This window comes from Danio rerio, chromosome 7 (assembly GCF_052040795.2).
Source record: "Danio rerio strain M-AB ecotype USA chromosome 7, GRCz13ab, whole genome shotgun sequence".
In the NCBI taxonomy this organism is placed as follows: domain Eukaryota; kingdom Metazoa; phylum Chordata; class Actinopteri; order Cypriniformes; family Danionidae; genus Danio; species Danio rerio.
The window spans coordinates 11489033-11513653 of record NC_141027.1 but is presented as its reverse complement, the minus strand read 5'-3'; the positions used below and the strand labels follow the sequence as shown (position 1 = coordinate 11513653).

General features: G+C 37.2%; 1 protein-coding gene and 1 long non-coding RNA gene across 12 annotated transcripts in view; one reads left to right on the top strand and one right to left on the bottom strand.

Moving 5' to 3' along the window:
* The window catches only part of il16 (interleukin 16), a 115518-nt gene that overhangs the window by 34103 nt on the left and 56794 nt on the right, over nt 1-24621 (bottom strand). For all 5 annotated transcript variants that reach the window (XR_015495060.1, XR_015495058.1, XR_015495059.1 and 2 more), the window contains exons 7-15: nt 24001-24149; nt 22953-23063; nt 21103-21217; nt 20841-20914; nt 15665-15884; nt 10586-10703; nt 9432-9564; nt 5655-5754; nt 1986-2458 (exon numbers count right to left, since the gene is read on the bottom strand). Coding sequence is in view for 2 of the 5 variants with exons in the window: in XM_087260153.1 (XP_087116279.1) it covers nt 1986-2458; nt 5655-5754; nt 9432-9564; nt 10586-10703; nt 15665-15884; nt 20841-20914; nt 21103-21217; nt 22953-23063; nt 24001-24149 (1493 nt within the window). In the remaining 3 variants the exon portion in view is untranslated. The remainder of the gene's footprint in view (nt 1-1985; nt 2459-5654; nt 5755-9431; nt 9565-10585; nt 10704-15664; nt 15885-20840; nt 20915-21102; nt 21218-22952; nt 23064-24000; nt 24150-24621) is intronic.
* LOC141375309 (uncharacterized) overlaps nt 24084-24621 on the top strand; it is a 91727-nt gene continuing 91189 nt past the window's right edge. For all 7 annotated transcript variants that reach the window (XR_015495300.1, XR_015495306.1, XR_015495303.1 and 4 more), the window contains exon 1: nt 24084-24176. This is a non-coding gene — a long non-coding RNA (uncharacterized LOC141375309). The remainder of the gene's footprint in view (nt 24177-24621) is intronic.

Below are 24621 nucleotides of genomic sequence, written 5' to 3'. Positions count from 1 at the left end.
AGTGAACACTGCCTACTTGTGAATCTCTTTAACAGAGCAAAAACAGCAGCAGTATGTTATACAATAAAATTTGTAGAATTTCATTCCTATGTATAGCACAAAACCTTTCTGATATGATGATACTATATGAAAAAAAGTGTGTGTATTTAGTCAGAATTATTAGCCCTCCTGAATTATTAGCCCCCTATATATTTTTCACAATTTCTGTGTAATGCAAAGAAGTCTTTCTCAACACATTTCTAAACATCATAGTTTTAATAACACATTTCCAATAACTGATTTATTTTATCTTTGCCATGATGACAGTACACTGCCTGACAAAATTCTTGTTGCCTATCCAAGTTTTAGGAACAACAAATAATAACTTGATTTCTACTTGATCATGTGGTATCAGAAGTGGCTTATATGAAAGACAAAGGCCTCTAGATTACGCTTATTTCACCAAAATACAATATAATCGTGCCTTGATTTTTTAATGATTTAATTAGGACAGTAAGCTCTGATTTTGCTTAGACAAAAGTCTTGTTACTGAACAGTAATAATGTCCAGTATAGAATATAAAGTCATGCTGCAGTGGAAAAAGTATGTATATTGTGTCTGACTCCATCATGAGCTTGGAGGACTGCATCCATACATCTCTGCAATGACACAATCACTTATTAATAAAGTGATCAGGAATGGCAAAGAAAGCTTTCTTGCAGGACTCCCAGAGTTCAAGACTCTTTGAATTCATCTTCAATCCCTCCTCCTTCATCTTACCCTAGACATGCTCAATAATGTTCATGTCTGGTGACTGGGCTGGCCAATATTGTAGCACCTTGACCTTCTTTGCTTTCAGGAACTTTAAAGTGGAGGCTGAAGAATAAGGAGCGCTATCCTGCTGAAGAATCTCCTGTGGTTTGTAATGTAATGGGCAGCACAAATGTCTTGATACCTCAGGCTGTTGATGTTGCCATCTGCTCTGCAGATCTCTCACATACTAAATGTAACCCCAAACCATAATTTTTCCTTCACCAAACTTGACTGATTTTTGTGAGAATCTTGGGTTCCAGTATGTCGTCTGCAGTATTTGTGATGAAGATGCAGTTCAACAGATGATTCATTGGAAAAATCAACCTTCTGCACCATTTCCAAATGATCAACTTAGAAGTCAAGTTATTTATTTATTTTTGCTCTTACAACTGGGATCGACGATCGTCTAGACATTGGTGAGTACACTAACCTAGACAACCTGTTGTACATTTAGTTTATTATATTTGTTACAGTTCTTTAAAGTAGGCTTGGCTTGTTTTGACACATTATTTAAAATATGTGGCTGAGAAATAATGGTAACACTTTATTTCGGATGTCCATTTGAGCATCAGTAGACTGTCTGGTTAATATATTGATACTGCTCGTTCAATAGACATTTAACTGACTATAAGAGACTTTGCAAGTACTTTCATTAACCCTAACTCCAACCTAACAGTCTACTTATAATCTAACGAGAATTAGTTGACATGTAGATGCAACGTTACTTATATTCAACAAACAGACATCAAAATAAAGTGTGACCGAAATAATTATTTAGATTTTTTTTAATGGGGCAAGTAAAAATCTTGTCCCAACAGGACTATTAGCTCTGTATTAGGCTGAAAGTTGGTCATAAAAATGTCTTTAAAGGTCTTTAAATTTACAGAAAATCTGATTGTTATTACAAAATCAGCAACAACATAGAAATGAACATCTTATTCCATCGTTTCATACAAATAAATTTTGTTAATGGGCCAAGTAAAACTTTTTTCCCGACTGGGCCATTAGAAAAAAACCTTAGCGTTTAGCTTTGTGCAAGTCTGAAATTTCATCAGTAATGGTCTTAAAATGTCTTTAAGAGTCTCTAATTTGACTTTAAATCAGCAGAAACCTTAAATGTATCAAAACAGCAACAACAACAAAGACATAAACTTCATAATTGATCATTTCATCGAGTATATATATGTCCATACCTGGCAATTGCTTTGTGAGAGCATCAAATCTTCCTCCTTAACTGGTGAATCTCGACTAGAGCCGCTCGAAACATTCAGTGCTTCCTGACTGCTGACTTCCTGTTGCTGTCTGCAGTATTTTCGGGGCTGGTTTACTAGTCCTGAATTTGCGTTCACATCAAATGTCTGCTTTCCATTGAAGTTCACTGGACATTTGTAGGGAATGTTATAGTCGTCATCGGTGAAGGAGGATTGAGACAGTGTGTTGTTGAGTGAGGTCTCACTGTTGGTTGTTAGAGAGACGTGGTCCGTGTGTAGGAAGGATTGAGCGGTGGTGCTGTTTGGGATGCAGCAGCGTTGGCTGTAAGCGCCTTCACTGCAGGAGCGGATCATGGGTTTCTGTGTGCGTCTGCAGGTCAGCTGACTGGTGCTCCGGTCCACGCAGCGCATGCACTTCTGCCTGCTGTGGCAACAGGACTCGGGTCTCCTCAGACCTAAGATCAGACACTTCAGTCACTTCATGCATGAGCTTTTTTCACAGTAGTCAGCATGGATGTGTTAGTACTGTTCAAATTGACTACCCTTTCAATATGTTGGTAGCTGTTTTTGCTCCATTGACTTTCATTATAATCACAATTATTGATTGCAAAGCCATGGCAGCTTATAATCATACATTCCTGATTATTGGTGGTTTTGGAAGAGGTCAGATATGTAAAATATCTATATGTATTTATATTTATTAATTTATTCATTCATTTTCATCCGCTTTTTCAGGAGCCGGGTCACGGGGGCAGCAGTCTTAGTTGAGAACCACAGACTTTCCTCTCCCGAGGTATTTCAAGGCTAGCTGAGAGACATAGTCCCTCCAGCGTGTTCTGGGTTCCCCCCAAGGCCTTCTCGTGGTGGGACATGCCAGGAACACCTCTCTAGGTAGGCGTCCAGGAGGCATCCGAAACAGATGCCCAAGCCACCTCAGCTGACTTCTCTCGATGTGGAGGAGCAGCGGCTCTACTCATAGGTGACAGAGCTCCTCACCCTAATTATAAGGGTGCGCCCTGCCACCCTGCAAAGGAAACTCATTTCGGCCACTTGTATCTGAGATCTTGTCCTTTCAGTCATGACCATAGGTGAGAGTAGGAATGTAGTTCGGGCGGTAAATCAAGAGCTTTGCTTTCTTTACCACAACAGACAGGTACATTGACCGCATTACTGCTGCACCAATCCGCCTGTCTCAAGCTCTATTCTTCTCTCACTCATGAAAAAAAAAAACCAAGATACCTGAACTCCTCCACCTGGGGTAGGGACTTTCCTCCAACCTGGAGATGGTAATGACTAATATATATATATATATATATATATATATATATATATATATATATATATATATATATATATATATATATATATATATACAGTTGAAATCAGAATTATTCGCCTCCTTTTTATTATTTTTTTAATTTTTTAAATATTTCCGAAATAATGTTTAACAGAGCAAGGACATTTTCACTGTAGGTATGATAAAAAATATTTTCTTCTGGAGAAAGTCTTATTTGTTTTATTTCGGCAAGAATAAAAACAGATTTTTTAACACCATTTAAGGACAAAATTATTAGCCCCTTTAAGCTATTTTTTTTACGATAGTCTACAGAACAAACCATCATTATACAATAACTGGCCTAATTACTCTAACCTGTCAAGTAAACCTGATTAACCTAGTTAAGCCTTTAAATGTCACTTTAAGCTGTACAGAATTGTCCTAAAAAATATCTGGAAAAATATTATTTACTGTCATCATGGCAAAGCCATTAAAACTTATGTTTAGAAAACAGAAATTGGGGAAAAACAGGGGGGCTAATAATTGTGACTTCAACTATATATATATATATATATATATATATATATATATATATATATATATATATATATATATATATATATATATATATATATATATATATATATATATATATATAATTAAATGTTATTTATTTTCAATTATCTTTTATTTATTCATTATGAAATTATTATTCATTATTATTTATTATGAAATGTTTTCAGAGTTCTGAATTATACCTATTTATATGAATATAACGTTGTATAAAACGTTGTACATATTTAAAAAATATTTGTCTTGTAAATTGCTGGAAAATAATTTAACATTATTTTAGCATTTTGTTATAGATTAAGTGATTCTTTTACTATTTATGTTTACCATATATTACAAAAGTCTAATTTAAAATATAACTTGATTATGAGGATGATGATTACTATCATTATTCATAATATTATGAAGTTTAGTATTATTATTATTATTAGCAGTAGTAATAGTATTATATTAATATATTGAATATACTAATATTATTCATAAATTTATATTGTGTATTGATCATAATGTATTTACTATAAAAATTGTCATGGCTAACAAGTTTTTACAGATTCTATTAGTTGTTGTTTTTTCACTCCCTTTTTTAATGGTGTCCAAATCTTCGTGAGCGGACCACAGAAATAACATTTTTAAATCTGACCAAATCGCACATACCCATCTTTAAAATTCATTACCAGTTGTCTGTCGTTGTGCTCATTCATTCATTAATTTTCTTGTCAGCTTAGTCCATTTATTAATTCAGGGTTGCCACAGCGGAATGAACCGCCAACTTTTCCAGCAAACTTTTTACGCAGCGGATGCCCTTCCAGCCGCAATACATCTCTGGGAAACATCCATACACACATTCTCACACACACACTCATACACTACAGACAATTTAGCCTACCCAATTCACCTGTATCGCATGTCTTTGGACTGTGGGGGAAACTGGAGCACACGGAGGAAACCCACGCGAACACAGGGAGAACATGCAAACTCCACACAGAAACACCAAATGAGCCGAGGTTTGAACCAGCGACCCAGCAACCTTCTTGCTGTGAGGCGACCGCACTACCTACTGCGCCACTGCTTCGCCCTTGTTGTGCTCATCATATTATTATCAAGCCATTAAAAATTTCAGTGAGTAAACGCCAAAATAGCTCAAATTTCAGAATCACTCAGGCCATGTCCACACTAATACGTTTAATATACGTTAAACGCATATTTTTCTCTTTGTTTCAGCCTTCTGTCCACACCAACATGGTGTTTTCATGGCGTTTTCTTTTTGTAAACACTGACCAAAGTGAATACATTTGAAAATGGCGTTTTCGTGTTGCAGTGTCGACTATGAAAACGGAGGCTTTCGAAAACGATGATGCATTTTAGTCTACGATATTGTTAAGCAGATGTTTTGTTTGCTGCTCATTTTGACAGCTTTATTAAAGATAATGCCAGTTTTTAGATGCTCCAGATTGCCTCTCTTCAAAGGATACGGGATGTTTACTGAGAGCTCTTGTTCAGCGGCAGAAGCGGCATTTTGCTGCGATGTTTCATAGAGACAGAAAGTAAATAAATGGCAGGCAGATATAGCGCATGTGCAGTACTAAACAAAAGTGTTTTCTGTCCTTTTATTGTGGATGACGGAAGAATTGAAAACGATAATGTGGACATGGATCGTTTTTAGATGAAAATGCTGTTTTCATATTTATCCAGATCAGTGTAGACTTAGCCGCACACGCTTCAGATATCTTAGATATGTGAATCCGGTCTTAGAAATGACTACCCAACAATGATTTGAGAGAAAAACACACAAAGTGGGTACTCACTGCTGTTACATCCATCCATACTCCACTGACTCCTGTCTTTCCTCAATCTGCTGTTCTCCACCGCCTGAGAGATGGCTTCGTTCAGCTGCTGCTCAGAGACCTACATACACACACACACACACACACACTTTAAAATAATCTTCTTACGAAGAGCAAATGTCCAACACAATCTCACAGCAATTCGTAACTTTTGAATTTAGTGGCTAATTCGTATAAATCTGTACATTTCATACAGTTTAGTACGATTTGCTCATCACCCAATGACTTTTAGGGTTAGGGGTGGGGTTGGGTGCCACGCCTCCTTTTTAAAATCGTACATTTTCGTACGACTGAACTGAACTACGAATTCGTACAAATTAGCCACTAAACTGACAAAACATAAAATACTTACGTTTCCTCGTGAGATCAAGCTGAAATGTCAAGTTCACTATTAGTGCAACGTACAGACAGACAGCTCATCTATAAGTCTAAACTTCCAAGACATTATTTATTATGAATTAAATGTATGTGTTTAATTAGTTCCTTTGAAAATGTGTTTATTAATCCAGCATTTTAGAATGTCTCAAGTCTTGTTGTGTGAGAAAACGCATGAGAAATAGGTATAATTTGCGGCTGACCGTATTGTATAGGCTTTTTGCAGGTAAACTTCTTTAGGTTCGGCTCTTAAATGAGTTGGCTACCTGGAGATGCTGCTCGTGCAGAGCCACCGACTTTGATTTTGATTTGATTTATTAATTTTCTAACAAAAATATCATACATAAAATATCATTAACAACAAAATACATTTCAACACGGTCGAAAATGGAGTGGGATGAAGCACAAGCTTATTATTTTTCCACCCCATTACCACATACAACATTCGTCTATTACTTAAACTTATTACTTCTTTTTCTCATCTCTTCTTTTTACATGAGACATATTTGATCTTTTTGACATCTTTGAAATATTATATGTTTGATTCCATTTGTACCTTTACATTTTGTAAAATAGACCCCCCCCCCCAAAAAAAAATACATAGTACTGCAAATAGCCATTAATAAAAATGTCATCATACCTTTTTCACTTAATCCTTTTTCAATCACCTTCATCATTATATTCCTTTAATAATATATACTTACACTGCTTTTTTAATTGATTATTATTCTGACATTGTTTGAGAGTCTTATCTAAACTGTTTCATAGTTTTACACCACAGACAGTCATTTTTTAAAGTTGTCCTTGTTTTAAACCTCCAAAAATTTTAGTTCGATTTTCTTCAAAAAACTTTTGTATCCATTTCTAAAGTAATTTATACCTAGCTTTAAATCGTGCTGTTTAAAATTTAACCAAATCATTGAACTTGAATATCTTTAATTTAAAAATAAACACATGTTCTACTTTTTTCTGCATTGTACATACGGATTGTAAATTAGCTTTATATGTATTCGCCCAAATTTAAACACAATAACTCGTATATGGCAACATAAGAGTGTAATATAATATATCGATTGATTTATTGTCCAGGATAAATCTTGCTTTATACACTATTTCTTCAGTTTTGACTAATTTTAATTTGATATCACATTATTTATTTGCGGTTTCCAACTAATTTTAAGATCCAATACAACACCAAGAATATAAATTGCACATACTCCTTCTATAACTTCATTATCAATATGTAAATCTACATTATGACTACTTTTTAATTCCCCAAATAACCTAACCTTTGTTTTATTCAACTTGTTAATTTCTGTTTTAATCAACTTTCCCAAGAACAAAATATACTCGTATCATCTACAAATAAAATAAACTTAAACAACTCTGATATCTTACACATATCATTAATGTAAATTATAAACAATATCCTCCTGAGACTCTGTAGTGGACATTGCGTTTTCTTGAATTTTCTTTGAATTTTTGGAGCTTCTCTGTCAAGTCCTGTTGTACTGTTCAGAGGACATCCTGGGCTTTCTAGTGATATGTCATTTGATTGGCTGGCACGCTAGGAACCACTTCTTAGACTGCATCCGAAATGGCCGACATACAAAAAGCACATTTTATGGGAATGAGAGAGGCATGTAAAATTTAGCTTTTTAAGTCAGTCAGTCAGTCTTTATTTATTTCCCGAAGGCAATTTGGTTGCAGCATACAAGCATGTCACACATGACACACAAAAGTACATCATACAATACAAATTCTACCCTAAATTTAAAAACTTTACAGCTGAGGGAGTGAATGAAAGTTTAAACCGATTTGTTTTGCTAATAGGTGTTCTGTATCGAATACCAGAAGCGAGAAGATAAAACTCGTGGTGCATAGGATGGGAATCATCTGACAGAATACTCTAAGCTTTACTCAAAACTTGTCTATTGTATAACTGAGCCATGGTCAACAACTGGCAAATGTTTTTTTACTATTATTATTACATATATATTTGTTTATTGAAGTGTCAGGAACAATACATTTAGCTGTTAACTTGTTTGTTTTTCAAAATGTCATCCTTTTTTAAATGTCCACTATAGTGGACACCAGGACCATCTTGATGTAATTAATGACTGCATGTTTGAGGAGGCAGAACTGAAGCAGAGAGGATTCTTTATAAGATAGTTGAGGGAGACTCTGATTTAGAGTCTGACAAATCAGACAATTAGAAAATTAGAGACAATTAGAGAATGACAATCAGTTTTAAATCACTTTTATGTTAAATTTGTTTTGGATTAACATCACTTCTTTTTTTTTTTTTTTTGAGTTCGGCTCTCTTTCAGACTAAACTGTTTCAGGAATTTCAATACAAAAGAAAAGAATGGCTTTAACCTAAAGGATATAGGATATAATTTATTTTTTTATTTTTTGGTGTCTCAGAAGGATATTGGACCTAAAACTGATCTTTGTGGTATATGCCACACTTTACATTTAGATTTGACAATTTATGGTTGCCAATTTCCACAAACTGTTGCCTATTTTTTTTAATAAATGCTTTGAGCCAAGGCTTCTCCTCTAATACCATACCTTTCTAATTTATTAACCAATATATTATGATTTACATTACATGCCTTCTTTAAATCTATAAAAATTCCAACCTTCTCATTTTTATCTAACTTATCAGTAATTTCCTCGATAATTTCTTCTGATCCTTTTTTATTTTATTTAAACCCACTTATATAAAATATTCCGCGTAGCCTGCCATGGGCTAGGCCTACAAATAAAAAAATTGAAATTATATATAGCTTATATAGCCCAATCAAAATCAATAATAAAAAAAAAAAATAATAGAAAAATCTTTCTAATAAAAATAATAGAAAATGAAATAAGAAATAGATATTGAAAACACATTTTCAAAGCAGAATATCTGATTTATTGTTTTTCAGATAAACAAGAATGTTCACTGAGCATGTTTCTTAAATATCTGCAAACATTTTATGGTTTTTTATGCTTTAGAAGAGTCAAAAACTTACATGCAGCACCTTTAAATAAACACATTTAAATATGTATATTTTACGTGAATTTAAATTGTGATTTAATTATAGACATTTTAATGCTTCAATTATTACATTGATAGTTTGATTTTATTTTTAACTGGCACGCCGGGTCCTCTATAACTTACAGCTTACGCAGACATGAAAAAAAATGTCAAACAAATACATTACTACAAATCTAATTTGACTGTTGACAGCTCAGAATTATAGCTATGAAAACAAAATGCAGGTTTGATTGGTCATAATGAAGTGAGAAGTGTCTCTGCATCTGTGTGATCATTAAACGTGGCCCGTGATGCTCTACAAGGAAGGTTATACCTACTTTGGGGTCGGGGTGTCGACTGATGATAATGTGAACCGGGCCCGGGCTGCACTGGCTCAGAACTGTGTACACATCGTTCAACGTCATGTTGCAGACCACCGTCTCATTGATCTCCATGATCTCATCACCACATCTGACAAACATCCACACCAAAACTCACTCACTAACATCCCAGCAAACCACACGCATTATTACAGCAAGCCACAGCGCTGCAGCTCGGTTAACTTTAGAAACCACGCTTGTAAAAATAAAAGTGTTGACATTTTATATTGTAATGTGGCATTTATATATTTGGTTTAACTACAAGTGATCCAAACTCAACAGCTCAGAGTATGAGAAATATTGAGAGGGGTCTGGATGCAGACTTGTAAGCTGAGCTGCATGCAATGCTTTTACTACCCACATCTAATTCCACCCCTCACGGTGACATCATTGAGTGCATTACGTCTGACATTGCAATTCTGAGATATGCAGTGCTACATGCTTGTGATGTTTATGCCCTGTTTGTGTTTTTTCTTTTCTCTCTCTCTGGGGACGTCATGTCCAATAGGCCAACAGGACATATTATTTTAGTACAGCAAAAGTGTCCAATAGTATCTGGATGCAGCCTTTATGATGCAAGCTGAGAATGCACTCAATGGAGTGAGTGACGTCACTGTGACGGGTAGGGTTAGGTGAGCGCATTAAAAAGCATTGGATGCAGCTCAGATTGCACTGCACCAGGTCTGCATCCAGACCCCTCTCAAAGTGTCTAGTCTTGTTTCTTGTGTTTGCTTAATTTAGCAACAATTAATTGCAATGCTCTTGGTATGCCATATAAAACTCTACTGTCATTTTTGTACATTAAAAATGGACTTGAAGCTCTTTGCAAACAATGAGACATTTGCAATAAATATGTTAATCTTTTAATTAATGTAAATACATCTTAATATTTCTATGTAAGCTAAAATATTTAAACTTTGTGAATCGAGACATTTGAAATGCTCATGAATTAATATTTACATATAAGATACATGTAAAACAGTTAAATGTATTCAAATAAAACATGATTAGAGTGATGTTATTATTCTATTCATTCAAAATTGCATAATAAAACTCGCACGAAACAATAGAGTGTCATTATTTCATATTTTAAAGATCTATCATCTTCATACCTTAATCGTCCGTCCATGTGAGCCACAGATCCAGGAGACAGTGTGTGAATGTAGATTCCCGGACAGCCGCCAGAAGACGGTACACAGCACAAACCAATACCTAGACCAACACCAAACTCTGAAAGAACATGTGCAAACATATTAACAAATGGATAGATGGAATCTAAAAACAGACAGTTGGAATCCTCATTTAAAGTATATAAAAGGTGCAGTATGTAGGTTTGACACCCAGTGGTTAAACTAGGTATTGCATGTTTAACCCCGCCAGTTCTACACCACACAACCCGCTCCAAGCTGGTTTCGAACCGACAACCTTCCGCATGGGAGTTGGTTGCTCCAACAAGGAGGCTAAAGACCATGGCCTCTAGCATCTGTCGCTAGAGCACCTTTTAAAGGTCAGAGGAGTGAGGTTTACCTGCACAGCACACACTAGATGGCCTCCGTTACACTCACCCCCCTAAACCTCACTCCCATCCGGGTCACGGCACCAATGTAACCCCGCCAGTTCTACACCACACAACCCGCTCCAAGCTGGTTTCGAACCGGCAACCTTCCGCATGGGAGTCGGTTGCTCCAACAAGGAGGCTAAAGACCATGGCCTCTAGCATCTGTCGCTAGAGCACCTTTTAAAGGTCAGAGGAGTGAGGTTTACCTGCACAGCACACACTAGCTGGCCTCCGTTACACATGCTTGGTTCAAAACACATGCAAGTGCAGGTTGCCAGATTGACAACAGGTGCAAGCCTGACTGTTAAGCCAAAAGGCTGATTTAAATCTGATTAAAATCATATTATAAATTAAAGCAACGACATGCGATAGAAGAAATATTTACTAATATTTATTATTAAAATTAGTTTTTGTTTTAACCAAAACCTGAAATTTATATCTTAGAAATGGCTTCTATTTCTTGTAGCTGAACTTCAGGATAAACTGATCACCTCAGGTACACCTGATGTGCTTTATTCAGTGTTAAGGGCTAATACTGTGAGTTTGAATGGTATTTTACATGACATGTATTGTCATACTACTAAAATCAGCGTCAGATAGCTCTCCTCAGATCTTGAAAATAAAATAAACCATCTGAAATTAAACTTTAGATCTGTAACTCACATACCAGTGATTCAGCATGTGCATTTAATAATGTTAAAGAGGGTTAATATGTATTAATTAGATTATAAACCTTTGCATTTTGTTGGAGTGCAGTGAGTGCACTATTCAGTGCTTCTGAATGGCTGTATTTTAATTTCTGTGGTGTTTTGTTTAGTGCAAACAGCCAAATTGCTTATCACTGCAAATCTCATCATGTAGTGTGTTGTTAGGACGCACTCACCTAATGTTTTCATTCGTAATATTTATATTATTAGCTAATCAACAACCACCTCACGTGAAACTCCATGTCTGCGTCACATTTCAGAGTCTGCTACAGTCCACCGGAGGTCGCATTTCAGTCACGGACACACACTTTGAAAGCCTCCTGACTGAATAAATCAAATACGCTGTTTTCCACTAATAAAACACGGGGTGCTGAAATATAATTGGCTAAAATGACATTGGGCGAGTTAGATGACCAAAACAAAAACAGACGTTCAAGCATGTAACGCACATTTTCAAAGCAGAATATCTTTTCAAGAATGTTCACTGACCACGTTTCTTAAATATCTGCAAACATATTATGGTATTTTTATGTCTTATAGGGGTCAAAACATTCATACAGCACCTTTAACTACTTAGTATGTCTATTAAAGGGATAGTTCACACAAAAATGAAAATTTCCTCACTATTTAATCACACTCAAGTGGTTCTAGACATTTTTGAATTAGGATAGGACAGGATAAACTTTATTTGTCCCCGAGAGGAAATTTGTCTTGTGCAAAAAGGTGCTACAACATTGCTCTAAACCAGGGGTCTCGAACTCAATTTACCTGGGGGCCGCAGGAGGCAAAGTCGGGGTGAGGTTGGGCCGCATAAGGGATTTCACAAAAAAAAGTCCTCAAATGTCATTATTAACATTTTTAATTATTTCTTCTGAACATGAAGTGTCCTGAACATTAATAGAACATTGAGTGAAGATTATGAACAGTTCTTCTGAACATGGCATCTTTTGCCTACTCCTTGCTGCCAGAGACTTGACAGCGCTTCTTCTCACAAATCTGAACCACATTTGGCTTTAGAGCGGAAGCAGTTGAGACCCTCAGTATGGCTTGAAGATGATCATCATTAAGTCTAGACCTGTACTTTGACTTATTGAAGTCCTAGGGAAAAAAGTGGGGGAACTCACTCAAAACTTTCATTCCCTCACCTAAAAAAAAGGCATATATATGTATAAATAAAACACCCCCACCCCACTCCAGTCACATCAGTCTGTACCAGTCTGTATCTACCTATAATATCAACAGGGCAGGCACGTGCACACATAGGGCTCAACCTGTGCAGTGCACATGCCCTTTTTAGTCTTGCATAGAAAGTGCCCTTCCAAAATGATCAAAAGTGCCCCTGCGACGCGACACACCCTCGGTCCCGCCCTTCAGTAGGCGCTCGATAACAGCGCTCTTGAGTACGCGCGCGACAACACAGCTGATCAGAACGCGCGCGACAACGCGCATTGAGTGACAAGCGTGCTGTGTATCGATAAAATCAGCGGAGCGGGAGAGCTTTCTCTCCCCGCTCCGCTGATTCTGTCAGAGTACATCGGTCGGCGCGGGCCACAAAATATTGCACTGAGGGCCGCAAATGGCCCGCGAGTTTGAGACCCCTGCTCTAAACAGACAGTAAAAATAGATAAAACAAAACAATTAAAAACATACATTGTTTACCAAATAAGACTGTATACAAGTATAAAACACAGAACCCAGTCAGGTGCAAACGTATTACAGGGGCAGTGTTATTGGTATAGTTCAACAGTTTTATCGAGGTAGGAACAAACGAAAGCTTCAGTCTATTGATTTTACATATTGGCATTCTCAGTCTTTTTCCTGATGGTAACAGCTGATATTCACTGAAAAGAGGATGTTTGGAATCAGCACTAATATTTATGGCTCTTCGCATGACTGCCGACTTTAAACCACACTGAACTGAGCTAAACTGAACTAAACTTAAACACTAAAACTGAACTACCCTGATCCAGTAACTATGACCATTTATGTGAAGCTGCTTGGACACAATCTACATTGTAAAAGCGCTATACAAATAAAGCTGAATTGAATTGAATTGAATATAGAGTCTGTATGGGCTCATATTGTTTTATTCCTATAATTTTCATGGCTGTTTTTTTTTTATATATGAACCTTTTTTTTTCAATTGAACAGACAGGTTCCCAAACCAGACTGTGATTCCATAACGAATAAGACTCTCAAACATAGCTCGGTAAAAAACAAGCAAGATATGGCTACCCACCCTATACAATCTCAGCCTTCTTAAAAAAAAATAAAGCCTCTGTTGTAGTTGTGTGCATGAGCTGTCAATGTGTGTTCTCCAACACAAAAACACTGCCCACATAGATCCGCAGGTATTTGTAAGATTTTACTTGCTGTATCACTGTGTCTTTACTGATCACAGGCCTGTGTTCAGAAACAATTCTTGGGTCATTTCTTTTTGCATTTAACACAAGAGAGTTCTTATCCCACCACTGAATGAAATGATCGATTTCACTATGGTAGGGTGATGGGTCCATGTCTTTGTGTGAAAGACTTAAAATGGCAGTGTCATCAGCACATTTCATAATATAATTATTCAAATGTGTGCTCCGGCAATCATTTGTGTACAAAGCAAAAAGCACAGGCGATGAAACACAACCTTGTGGCACTCCTGTATTACTATATCTAACCTCAGAAAGTATCCGATTGACCCTCACCTGCTGAGCTCTGTTACTTAAAAAAGAGTAAAACCATTTGATTAAGAAAGTACTGATGTCATGCAACTTCTCTAAAAGCAGATGTGTCTGCACTGCCGGCAGCTATCTCTCTGCAACTTTCACATGGTCGCCCACTGAAGCTAAGCAGGGCTGCGCCCGGTAAGTACCTGGATGGGAGACCACATGGGAAAGCTAGGTTGCTGCCGGAAGTGCTGTTAGTGAGGCCAGCAGGGGGCGCCCAACCTGCGGTCTGTGTGGGTCCTAATGCCCCAGTATAGTGACGGGGACGATATACTGCTCAGTGAGCGCCGTCTTTCGGATGAGACGTTAAACCGAGGTCCCGACTCTCTGTGGTCGTTAAAAATCCCAGGATGTCCTTTAAAAAAAGAGTAGGGGTTTAACCCCGGCATCCTGGCCAAAATCTGCCCACTGGCCTCTGTCCATCATGGCCTCCTAACCATCCCCATATTCCAATTGGCTTCATCTCTGTCTCCTCTCCACCAATCAGCTGGTGTGCGGTGTGGCGCAAAATGGCTGCCATCGCGTCATCCAGGTGGATGCTGCACACTGGTGGTGGATGAGGAGATTTTCCCCCCATTGTGTAAAGCACTTTGAGTGCCCAGAAAAGTGCTATATAAATGTAAGGAATTATTATTATTATTATTATTATTATTATTATTATTATTATTATTAAATGCTGAACTAAAATTCAGCTTTTTTTCAATTCAGCTTTATTTGTATAGCGCTTTTACAATGTAGATTGTGTCAAAGCAGCTTCACATAAATGGTCATAGTAACTGGAACAGTGTGGTTCAGGTTTTAGTGTTTAAGTTCAGTTCAGTTCAGTTTAGCTCAGTTCAGTGTGAAAATCAACAAAGAAAATACGAGCATAAGCTTCAGTATTCTCAAGATGCTTGGACACAAGATGAACAATGCTAAGAGCGGCATCCTCAGTGCTCTTATTCTGCCTATAGGCAAACTGACATGTATCTAAGAGTGGCTTTACCTCTTTTTCCAGCAATGAGGTTACAAATTTCTCAAAGCACTTCATAACATTGGAAGTTAGTGCCACAGGACGAAGGAATTTCTTCTGTTGACCAGGAAACAAGTTATGAGGAATGTCACTGTCATTCATTATGTTTTTATAAGATGACACTCATGACTGGTTTTGTGGTTCAGGGACACCTTATTAAAATTAAAAGCGATGGAAGCGTAAGATGTGATACTAACCCTTGTGCAGCGTGATCTCCATCATGACTCTGTCCTGGGCTTTTGCTGGGTTATTCAGGCAGTTGTATTCCCCCAGATCAGCGCTGACTCGACTGATAGCGGTGCTGGAGCTCAGTGATCTGGATCTGCAGAGCTGAGACGCCTGGCCATGACTTCCCATCACTGCGCCCACCCGCAGACTCGTCCTGACCACCAGCGTCAGCAAACCCTTCTTCACTTGCTTCAGAAAGAGACACACAGGTTACTGCTTTTGACAGATTCCTGACAGATCAAGATGTTCTCTAGGTGGTTTAATTAACAGATACATGGCTCTTTGTTTTTTGGACTTTGTGAAGTGTTTGCTTTTTTTTTCTAAATTGCATAATAAAAATAAGTTATTTAAATGTGAATTTTATTAACAGTGACGATAATGGCTTTTTAACCTTTTCATCTACTTTTCAATGACTTGGACTTATCATGTTTTTGTGTATTCTTATAAATCGCTTATCCAAAGAGCATCAATTACCCCTGAAACACTTTTTGCAACCCAGGCTCATTTGGAAAACGTATCCCTATATACATTTCTGGAGAGCGCCAAAATGTCCCAGGAGCAACTTTTTTTTTTTTTTTTTTTTTTAGTTTTTTTTTTTTCAGTTTTTGTTTTTGCAAATTTCTCAAGTTAATCCACCAGAGGCCGCTGTCAACTCACTGACTGACTGAACCTCCTCTTTCCCTCAGCCCAACCAATAGTGATTTCAAAAGCACCGATTGACCATCGCCCACCCACTTCCCTTAACCCAACCATCAGTTTTAAAAAGCAATCCAGAAATAGAAAAGCCCTCGACTAATTTTTACCACGTTTTCAGATTTTATCACATTTTCACCCTGTTATTTACTTTACTAGCCATAAGTTCTTCTGGCTACATAATTCACGATCTCCAGAAATAAATTGCAATTTAAGTTTAAATAGTATGTACTGTCATCATGGCAAAGACAAATAAAATTAGTTAATATAAATTAGTTATTTAAACTATTATGTTGACAAAAAGTGTTAAAAAAATCAGTTTCTCAATTTAGAACACAATTATTTGTGTTCTAGGGCGAGTCAGTGGCACAGTAGGTAGTGCTGTTGCCTCACAGCAAGAAGGTCGCTGGGTTGCTGGTTTGAACCTTGGCTCAGTTGGCGTTTCTGTGTGGAGTTTGCATGTTATCACTCCCTTCGCGTGGGTTTCCTCCGGATGCTCCGGTTTCCCCCCACTGTCCAAAGACATGCGGTTAAGGTGAATTGGGTAGGCTAAATTGTCCGTAATGTATGAGTGTGTGTGTGAATGTGTGTGTGGATGTTTCCCCGAGATGGGCTGCGGATGGAAGGGCATACGCTGCGTAAAAACTTGCTGGATAAGTTGCCGGTTCATTCCGCTGTGGCGAACCTGGATTAATAAAGGGACTAAGCCGACAAGAAAATGAATGAATGAATAAATTTGTGTTCTAATAAAAATGGTAATTTCATCATTTCATGTCCTCAACTGATTTTTACCACATTTTATCACATTCTCACCCTGTTATTTACTTATTTTTTGGCTACCTGCTTTCTAGAACCCTTCTTCGCTGAACTCGAACCCCGTCGTCGTGGTTAACTCCTCTCTGCTCCTTAAGTCCGCCAACATACATAGCGAACTACCAGACAAACTGTTAACAGCGGTGGAGCCGTTCATACGGAGGTAAGCGGTCAGCCGGTAAGTGTGAAAAGGAATATTACTGCCCATCATACTGCCCCATAGTGTTCATTTTGAATAATTATTATAATAATTAAAGCTGCAAGCAGCAATGAAAGAGACCTCGCACCCAGGCTCACCACCTCCCGCTGGCTTTAAAATGTTATTTAAAAAAAAAGAAAAAATCTTTATTTGGAAAGGACACTAGAGGTTGCAGACAGGATAGTATTGGGAGCAGAAAGAGGGGAAGGGTCGGCAAAGGAACTCGAGCCAGAAATCGAAATCGTGTCGCCGTAAGCACAATGGTGCTATATGTCGGTGCACTTAACTAATAGGCTATTGGCCGCGACCCCTGCTAGCTTTAGGATGACACAGAACAGCAGACAATATTAATTTAATTTATATATATATACATATATATATATAACCTGAAAAAATCTCAGATTTAAAATATAATGCCTGGAAATGGCAAAAACGGCACTTTTTTGGTGCAGGAAATTGAAAATATCTGACTTCCTTTTGGGTTTGAGATTTTGCTCCAAGAGACTTTTTTTTTTGTAGGTTTTGGCATGTTTGAGGTGTGTGCCAATTTTTGTACGTGTGCGTGAATTGTAGCTCAGGGGCCAGTCCGTCAAAAGTGCTCAGGTGGTTCTGTCGAGTAATTTTGCCACGCCTATTTCTAAAACCTATAACAAACGTAAATTTTCGCCACTACTGGGGCATGTGCCCAAACTTGCCTAGTTAAACTAATTAACCTAGTTAAGCCTTTAAATTTTAAATAGTATGTACTATCATCATGGCAAAGACAAATAAAATGAGTTAGTATAAATTAGTTATTTAAACTATTATGTTGATAAAAAGTGTAAAAAAAAAATCAGTTTCTCAATTTAGAACACAATTATTTATGTTCTAATAAAAATGGTAATTTCATATAATTTATTTATGAATATCTGAAAACTGTGAATATATTGAAGGAACTCATCGGCATATTGCAGTGGTCAACACAAGTTGAATCTGAAATCTTGGGCATCTCCAATGGTCTCATTCATTGAACTAGCTTGAGGGCTTATACCATCAGGATAACAGAACGCCAATTGATTTCGGGCTCCTCTGACCAGTACTTCTATGCAGATGTTCTGGTACCCTTTGGCTAACTAGCCAATGATTAATTAAATCAGTTAAATTAAAAACAATGGCCCTTACAGGATCTTCAGCGGAAACCATTTAACGAGACTTTTAAATGACTCTTGGTCATGTGCCTTGGGCACATCCTGCTAGAAGCACAATTTCGTAGAGACAAAGAGATCTCTAGAAACATTAATGCATATGAATGAAAAGCTAATCTCTTAATGTTAGAACTTAGGCAGATGTATCTTTGAATAATACGCCATAATGTTCCTCGTATGCTGTTTATTCCAATCAACTAGGTTAATCAATGTGTTGTTTTAACCCTTATAACAGAGTAAAATAATCTGTATGTGTCTGAAATGTATGATGTCTGGTATTGAACGAAAGCTAGTGACATTTGCAATATGTTGGTGTAAATGAAAAACTAGTAGCACAAACAGTATTCATCTTGTAACGTTTGATGTAAGATAGTTTCAATCTTGCAAGAGTTCTACTACGTGAAATCTACATGCAGTCTGTTAATTAATGACCTTTCCTATGTCAGTACGGGGCGTGGCCCTGCCTTTCATGGCAACTGCTCATTGGCAGACAGTGCCATGGGGACGAACCAGACCAGGTCACTTAAAAACACCCTGCAACAAAGAAACTTTGCTTTTTGCATCAGCTAGCTTGCGCATGCTTTTGCTCTCTGCCCCCTTTCGCCTGCCCGGACACTGCGCCGCCACGCGATTGGGTTACTACGAACTTCCACGCAAACCTCTTAAGTTTCGGGACTCCCGAAGCTGCACGAACTTCCGCAAACCGACTCTCAGCAGTCTGTCACCTCGGTAACCCAGGACAACAGCCATTCACGAGCGCGTGAATCCCAAATACGTCATCGAAGCGAGAAACCACCCAATCAGGAGCACCGTGTTTCCCCAAGGCCAGCCGGCGAGGGAGATTCGACTTCAGCAAAAAGGGCGCAAGTAACACAAACTAATGTTGTCTCTTGCTGATCTTGTGCAGATTGATCTTAAGCAGTTAAAGATAAGCCATATTTCTGCTTTTGTGGTTTCTCAGGTGTTATTCTAAGATCTTGCAAGAAGTATTAGAATTAATTTGGGACGTTGTCAACTCATTTTGCATCCTCTGAACTGCCTTTGTGTGTATGTGTGAATGTGTGTGTTTGTTTGTTGTTTGTTTATTACGTAGTTAGTTTCATTTATCGTAGTGTAGCTCAATAAATCTTTGTACTCATTTTGTAAGAACTGTGTTCTTGTTTATGTGCTTCTAAGTCATTGCCTCGAGCTGTAGATCTTGTTACCTTGCTAAAAGTTAACCCAATACTGTGTTATGTTATGATCGTTGGCCACGTAAATAATATAAACAAGATTGGTAAGATACGATGTCTTCTATTTGCGGGACAAATGGTAGATAAAGTGTGAATCTTTTGATCTGATTCAATCTGACTCATTTGAGTCAAATCAATGACTCGAATCTTCAGCATCCGATTCATTGAAATGAGCTAATTAATCCCTGATCGATATTAAAACGTAGGTTGATCCCCTACAATATGTACAAAATAACTTTCTTTACTGTATATATAATTTATTATTCAGTTTATATAGCACAATCGCCTCATAGCAAGAAGGTCGCTGGTTTGAGCCGGGTCAGCTGGCATTTTTGTGTGGAGTTTGCATGTTCTCCCCATGTTCGTGTGGGTTTCCTCCGGGTGCTCCGGTTTCCCCTGCAAGTCCAAAGACATGCGGTACAGGTGAATTGGGTAAGCTAAATTGGCCGCAGTGTATGAGTGTGTATGGATGTTTCCCAGTGATGGGTTGCAGCCGGAAGGGCATCTGCTGCATAAAACATGTGCTGGATAAGTTGGCGGTTCATTCCTCTGTGATGACCCCTGATTAATAAAGGGACTAAGCCGAAAAGAAAATGAATGAATTAAAATATTTTAACACTTTTATGTATTATTTACAAACTTGGGCTCTAAAAAATATACAATATTATGTACAGATGTAGGATGGCATGATGGCTCAATCACTTTCGCGTCACAGCCCTGCTGGTTCGAGTTCCAGCTGGGTCAATTAGCATTTCTGTGTGGAGTTTGTATGTTCTCCCCGTGTTAAGATTAACTTAATTAGCCATAGTGTATGAGTGTGTGTGTGAATGTGAGTGTGTATGTGTGTGTTTGAATGTGATTGTGCATAGGTGTTTCCTAGCACTAGGTTGTGGCTGGAAGGCCATCCGCTGTGTAAAAGACATGCTGGAATAGTTGCCGGTTCATCCTGCTGTGGCAACCTTTGATAAATCAGAGACTAAGCCAAAGGAAAATGAATGAATCAATGAATTTAGGAGTTACTCACTTTAAATTTGTGTAAGGCATCTTCGTGTGTTAAACCATGCAGAGATTCACCGTTCAGTTCTAGTATCTCATCTCCTGTTAAACAGAAACACTTCATATAGTTTTCTATTCACTGCTGGGTGATGCAGGTGTGAGTGTATATGGTAATTTAAGGTATTGTTTTTTTTTTTTTTTTTTGATCGAGGTAATGATTTTTGAGGTAAGCATCTGAATACATAATATCATTATCAGTTACAGTGTGATATTTTAACTAGTGGTTCCACCTTCCTGTAGTCTTCCGTCAGCAGCTGCTGCACCTCCAGGAAAGATGGTCTTCACATAAATCCCCATTGGGCCATACATGCTGTCTCTGCCTCCTACAATGCTGAAGCCCAAACCCTGGAAGAACAGGGGAGGTTTGTGATGAGAATACAATACATCATATTATTTGTTAAAAAGCGATTTTATCATCTGATCATATCTGGTTCAGAAATGTATTAACATACATTAAACCTTTACTTTCTCACAAGGTTGCTTGGGATTTCAGAATGTTCTTTATAGTTTTACAATTTTATTGACCTTTCAGAGTCTTCTTCTTAGAATGTTCTTCACACTTTTATATTGTTCTTCACACTTTCAGAACCTTCTTCACATTAATTTAGAATGTTCTTTACACTTTTAGAATGTTCTTCTCACTATTAGAATCTTCTTCTCTATTTAAGAATGCACTTCATGCTTTTAGAATGTTCTTCACATTATTTTACAATGTTCTTTACACTTTTAGAACGTTCTTAACACTTTTAGAATGTTCCTCACTTTATTTTAGAATGTTCTTCACAGTTTTAGAATGTTCCTCACATTATTTTAAAATGTTCCTCACATTATTTTACAATGTTCTTTACACTTTTAGAACGTTCTAAACACTTTTAGAATGTTCCTCACATAATTTTAGAATGTTCTTCACACTTTTATAATGTTCCTCACATTATTTTAGAATGTTCCTTACATTATTTTACAATGTTCTTTACACTTTTAAAATGTTCTTCACACTTTTAGACTGTTCTTCACACTTTTAGAATGTTCTTCATTTTATTTTACAATGTTCTTTACACTTTTAGAACGTTCTTCACACTTTTAGAATGTTCCTCACAATATTTTAGAACATTCTTCACACTTTTAGAATGTTCCTCAGGCTTTTGCAATGTTCTTCATGCTTTGAGAATGTTCTTTATCCTTTTCGAATGCTCTTTATGCTTTTTGGATGTTCTTCATGCTTTAAGAATATTCTTTATGCTTCTAGAATGTTCTACTAATTTTTTATAATGTTCTTCACACTTTTAGAATGTTCTTTACACAATTTTTTAATGTTATTTGTGGTTTCAGAATGTTCTTCATGTTTAAAATGTTCTTCACATTACTTTAGAATGTTCTTTGTGCTTTTAGAACGTTCTTCAAACTTCAACAACGTTCTTCACATTTCAGGACGTTCTTCATGCTTTTAGAATGTTCTTTACACTTTTAGAATGTTCTTTACATTATTTTACAATGTTCTTTACACTTTTAGAATGTCCTTTTAGAATGTTCTTTGAACTTTTAGACTGTTCTTCACACGTTTAGAACGTTCTTTGAACTTTTATTATGTTTTTCATACTTTTAAAATGTCCTGCAAACTTTTAAAATGTTCTTCACACGTTTAGAATGCTCTTGACACTTTTAGAATGTTTAGAATATTCTCTTTATTTTTGAACGTTCTTCATGTTTATAATGTTCTTCACATTACTTTACAATGTTTTTCATGCTTTTAAAATGTTCTTCACATCATTTAAAAATGTTTTTTCCTGCTTTTGGAATGTTCATACATTTAGAATGCTCTTTACATGCTCAGAATGTTATTATTTTAGAATTTTCTTCATGCTTTTTAGAATGGTCTGCATTTCTAGAATGTTCTTCATGCTTTTAAAATGTTCTTTATACTTTCAGAATGGTCTTTACGCCTTTAGAAGGGTCTTCACACTTGTAACATTAAGGAAGTCTCTACTAAAAGTTTTTTTTTTTTTTTTTTATGGAACTCGAAATGGTTACTTCACAAAAACAACTTGTTTTTGCTCCTTAGAATGAATGTCCTTTTGATTACCTTGCCGTGGCCCTTCATGAGGACGATGTTAGAGATGATAAAGGCCTGAACGCTGCTGCAGGAAGGGACCAAATGTGCAGAACTCAAAGAGCGAGACGGTCGAACCACAGCCTGCAGAGACCGAGGACAGCACTAATAATCAGTTAAGCAGGTCAGGGGGCCAAAAAGGACAATATGAGATGATTTCATTTCACAAAATTCTGCTACACAGAGCAGATGTGTTCAGTGTTACACGTCCATTCCCATGACGTTCATTAAAAGAGCCACTTTGCTGATGGTTTAGAGGGAAAGCACTTTGCCGAGAGCACTTCTAGAGAAGGAGAGAGGCTTCCAGCACTTACTGCAACAGCCATTTATTTGATTACCAGTATAATAACGACCTTATCAAATAAAGTGCAACAGCTGAAAGGCAATTCACCCTTAACTGCTGTGCTCTCATTCAAAACAAGTGCTCAACTTGGGGAAAAAAAAAAAAAAACTGTTCCAAGTTTTTTTTTTTTTTTTTTTTTTTTAAGTGTGAACATCTGCATCTTCTTCACTAAGCACCCATTATCCAGTTGAACACTTTAAGCACTTTTTAGACACAGGTGAAGCACCTTTTCCCCAGATTATACTGTAGTTACACTCAAAAGTGACCTGCGAACTCGGGAACTGTAGTCTACTAAGCAAATGCAAAAATTTAACACCCGAAACACCTCAGCCACCCTAAGCAACAGCCAAAAGAGGATTCTGCTCACTCTTAAAGCCTTTGATGGTTATTTTCACAATTTATTATGGCATGGCAGTCAAAATTGTACAAATGAGCTCATATAAGGGACAAGTGATGGACCTTTGTCAGTGAGGGGTACCCAACCCCCCCGGCTTAATAATAATAATAGTAATAATAATTTAAAAAATAAATGATATTAAATCTTTACAATATATTTAAAAAATTGACCCAGCAGTCCAGGATTCGTGTTTGTTTTAGCGCAATTTAACACAGAAGAAGGCCAAATTCGCGCATTATAAGCGGACCTGGCAACCCCTGTACAGCGCTCTTCTCACTCACCTGCGGGACACTGTGCGGAAACTCCAGCTGCTGAGAGAGACTCTTCCTGTTGCCGTAAAAGGCCGCGGTGTTGTGGGCGGAACACGGGAAAAGCTCCGGCGTCTTCATAATGATGGTCTCCAAGTCTCCGATCCAGTACGGGTGAACGCCTAAAACCACGTGGAGTTACATAACGTGTAAGTACAGTACGGTTCAGTGCACTGCTGTCAAGCTGGACATCATCTGTGTTTAAATGTGACCATAGACCAAAAAACCAGTCATAAGTGTCATTTTTTGGGGGAATTGTGATTTATCACTTGCACATACAAGCGGAATAGCCTAAATAAGTTTCTGTTGACTTGTGGTTGGCTAGGATAGGACAATATTTGGTTGAGATACAAATATGTAAACATCTGGAATCATCTGAAAGTTCAAAAACAACCAAAATAATGTGAAAATCGCCTTAAAAGTTGTCAGAATTTAAAGGACTCTTGGGAATATTACTAGTCAAAATTTGTGACATGTTTATAAATTTACAAAATGTCCTTATCTATGTCTAAATGAACATTATCTTAAAGGGATAGTTCACCCAAAAATGAAAATTCTGTTATCATTTACTCAACTTTTATTCGTTTAAACCTT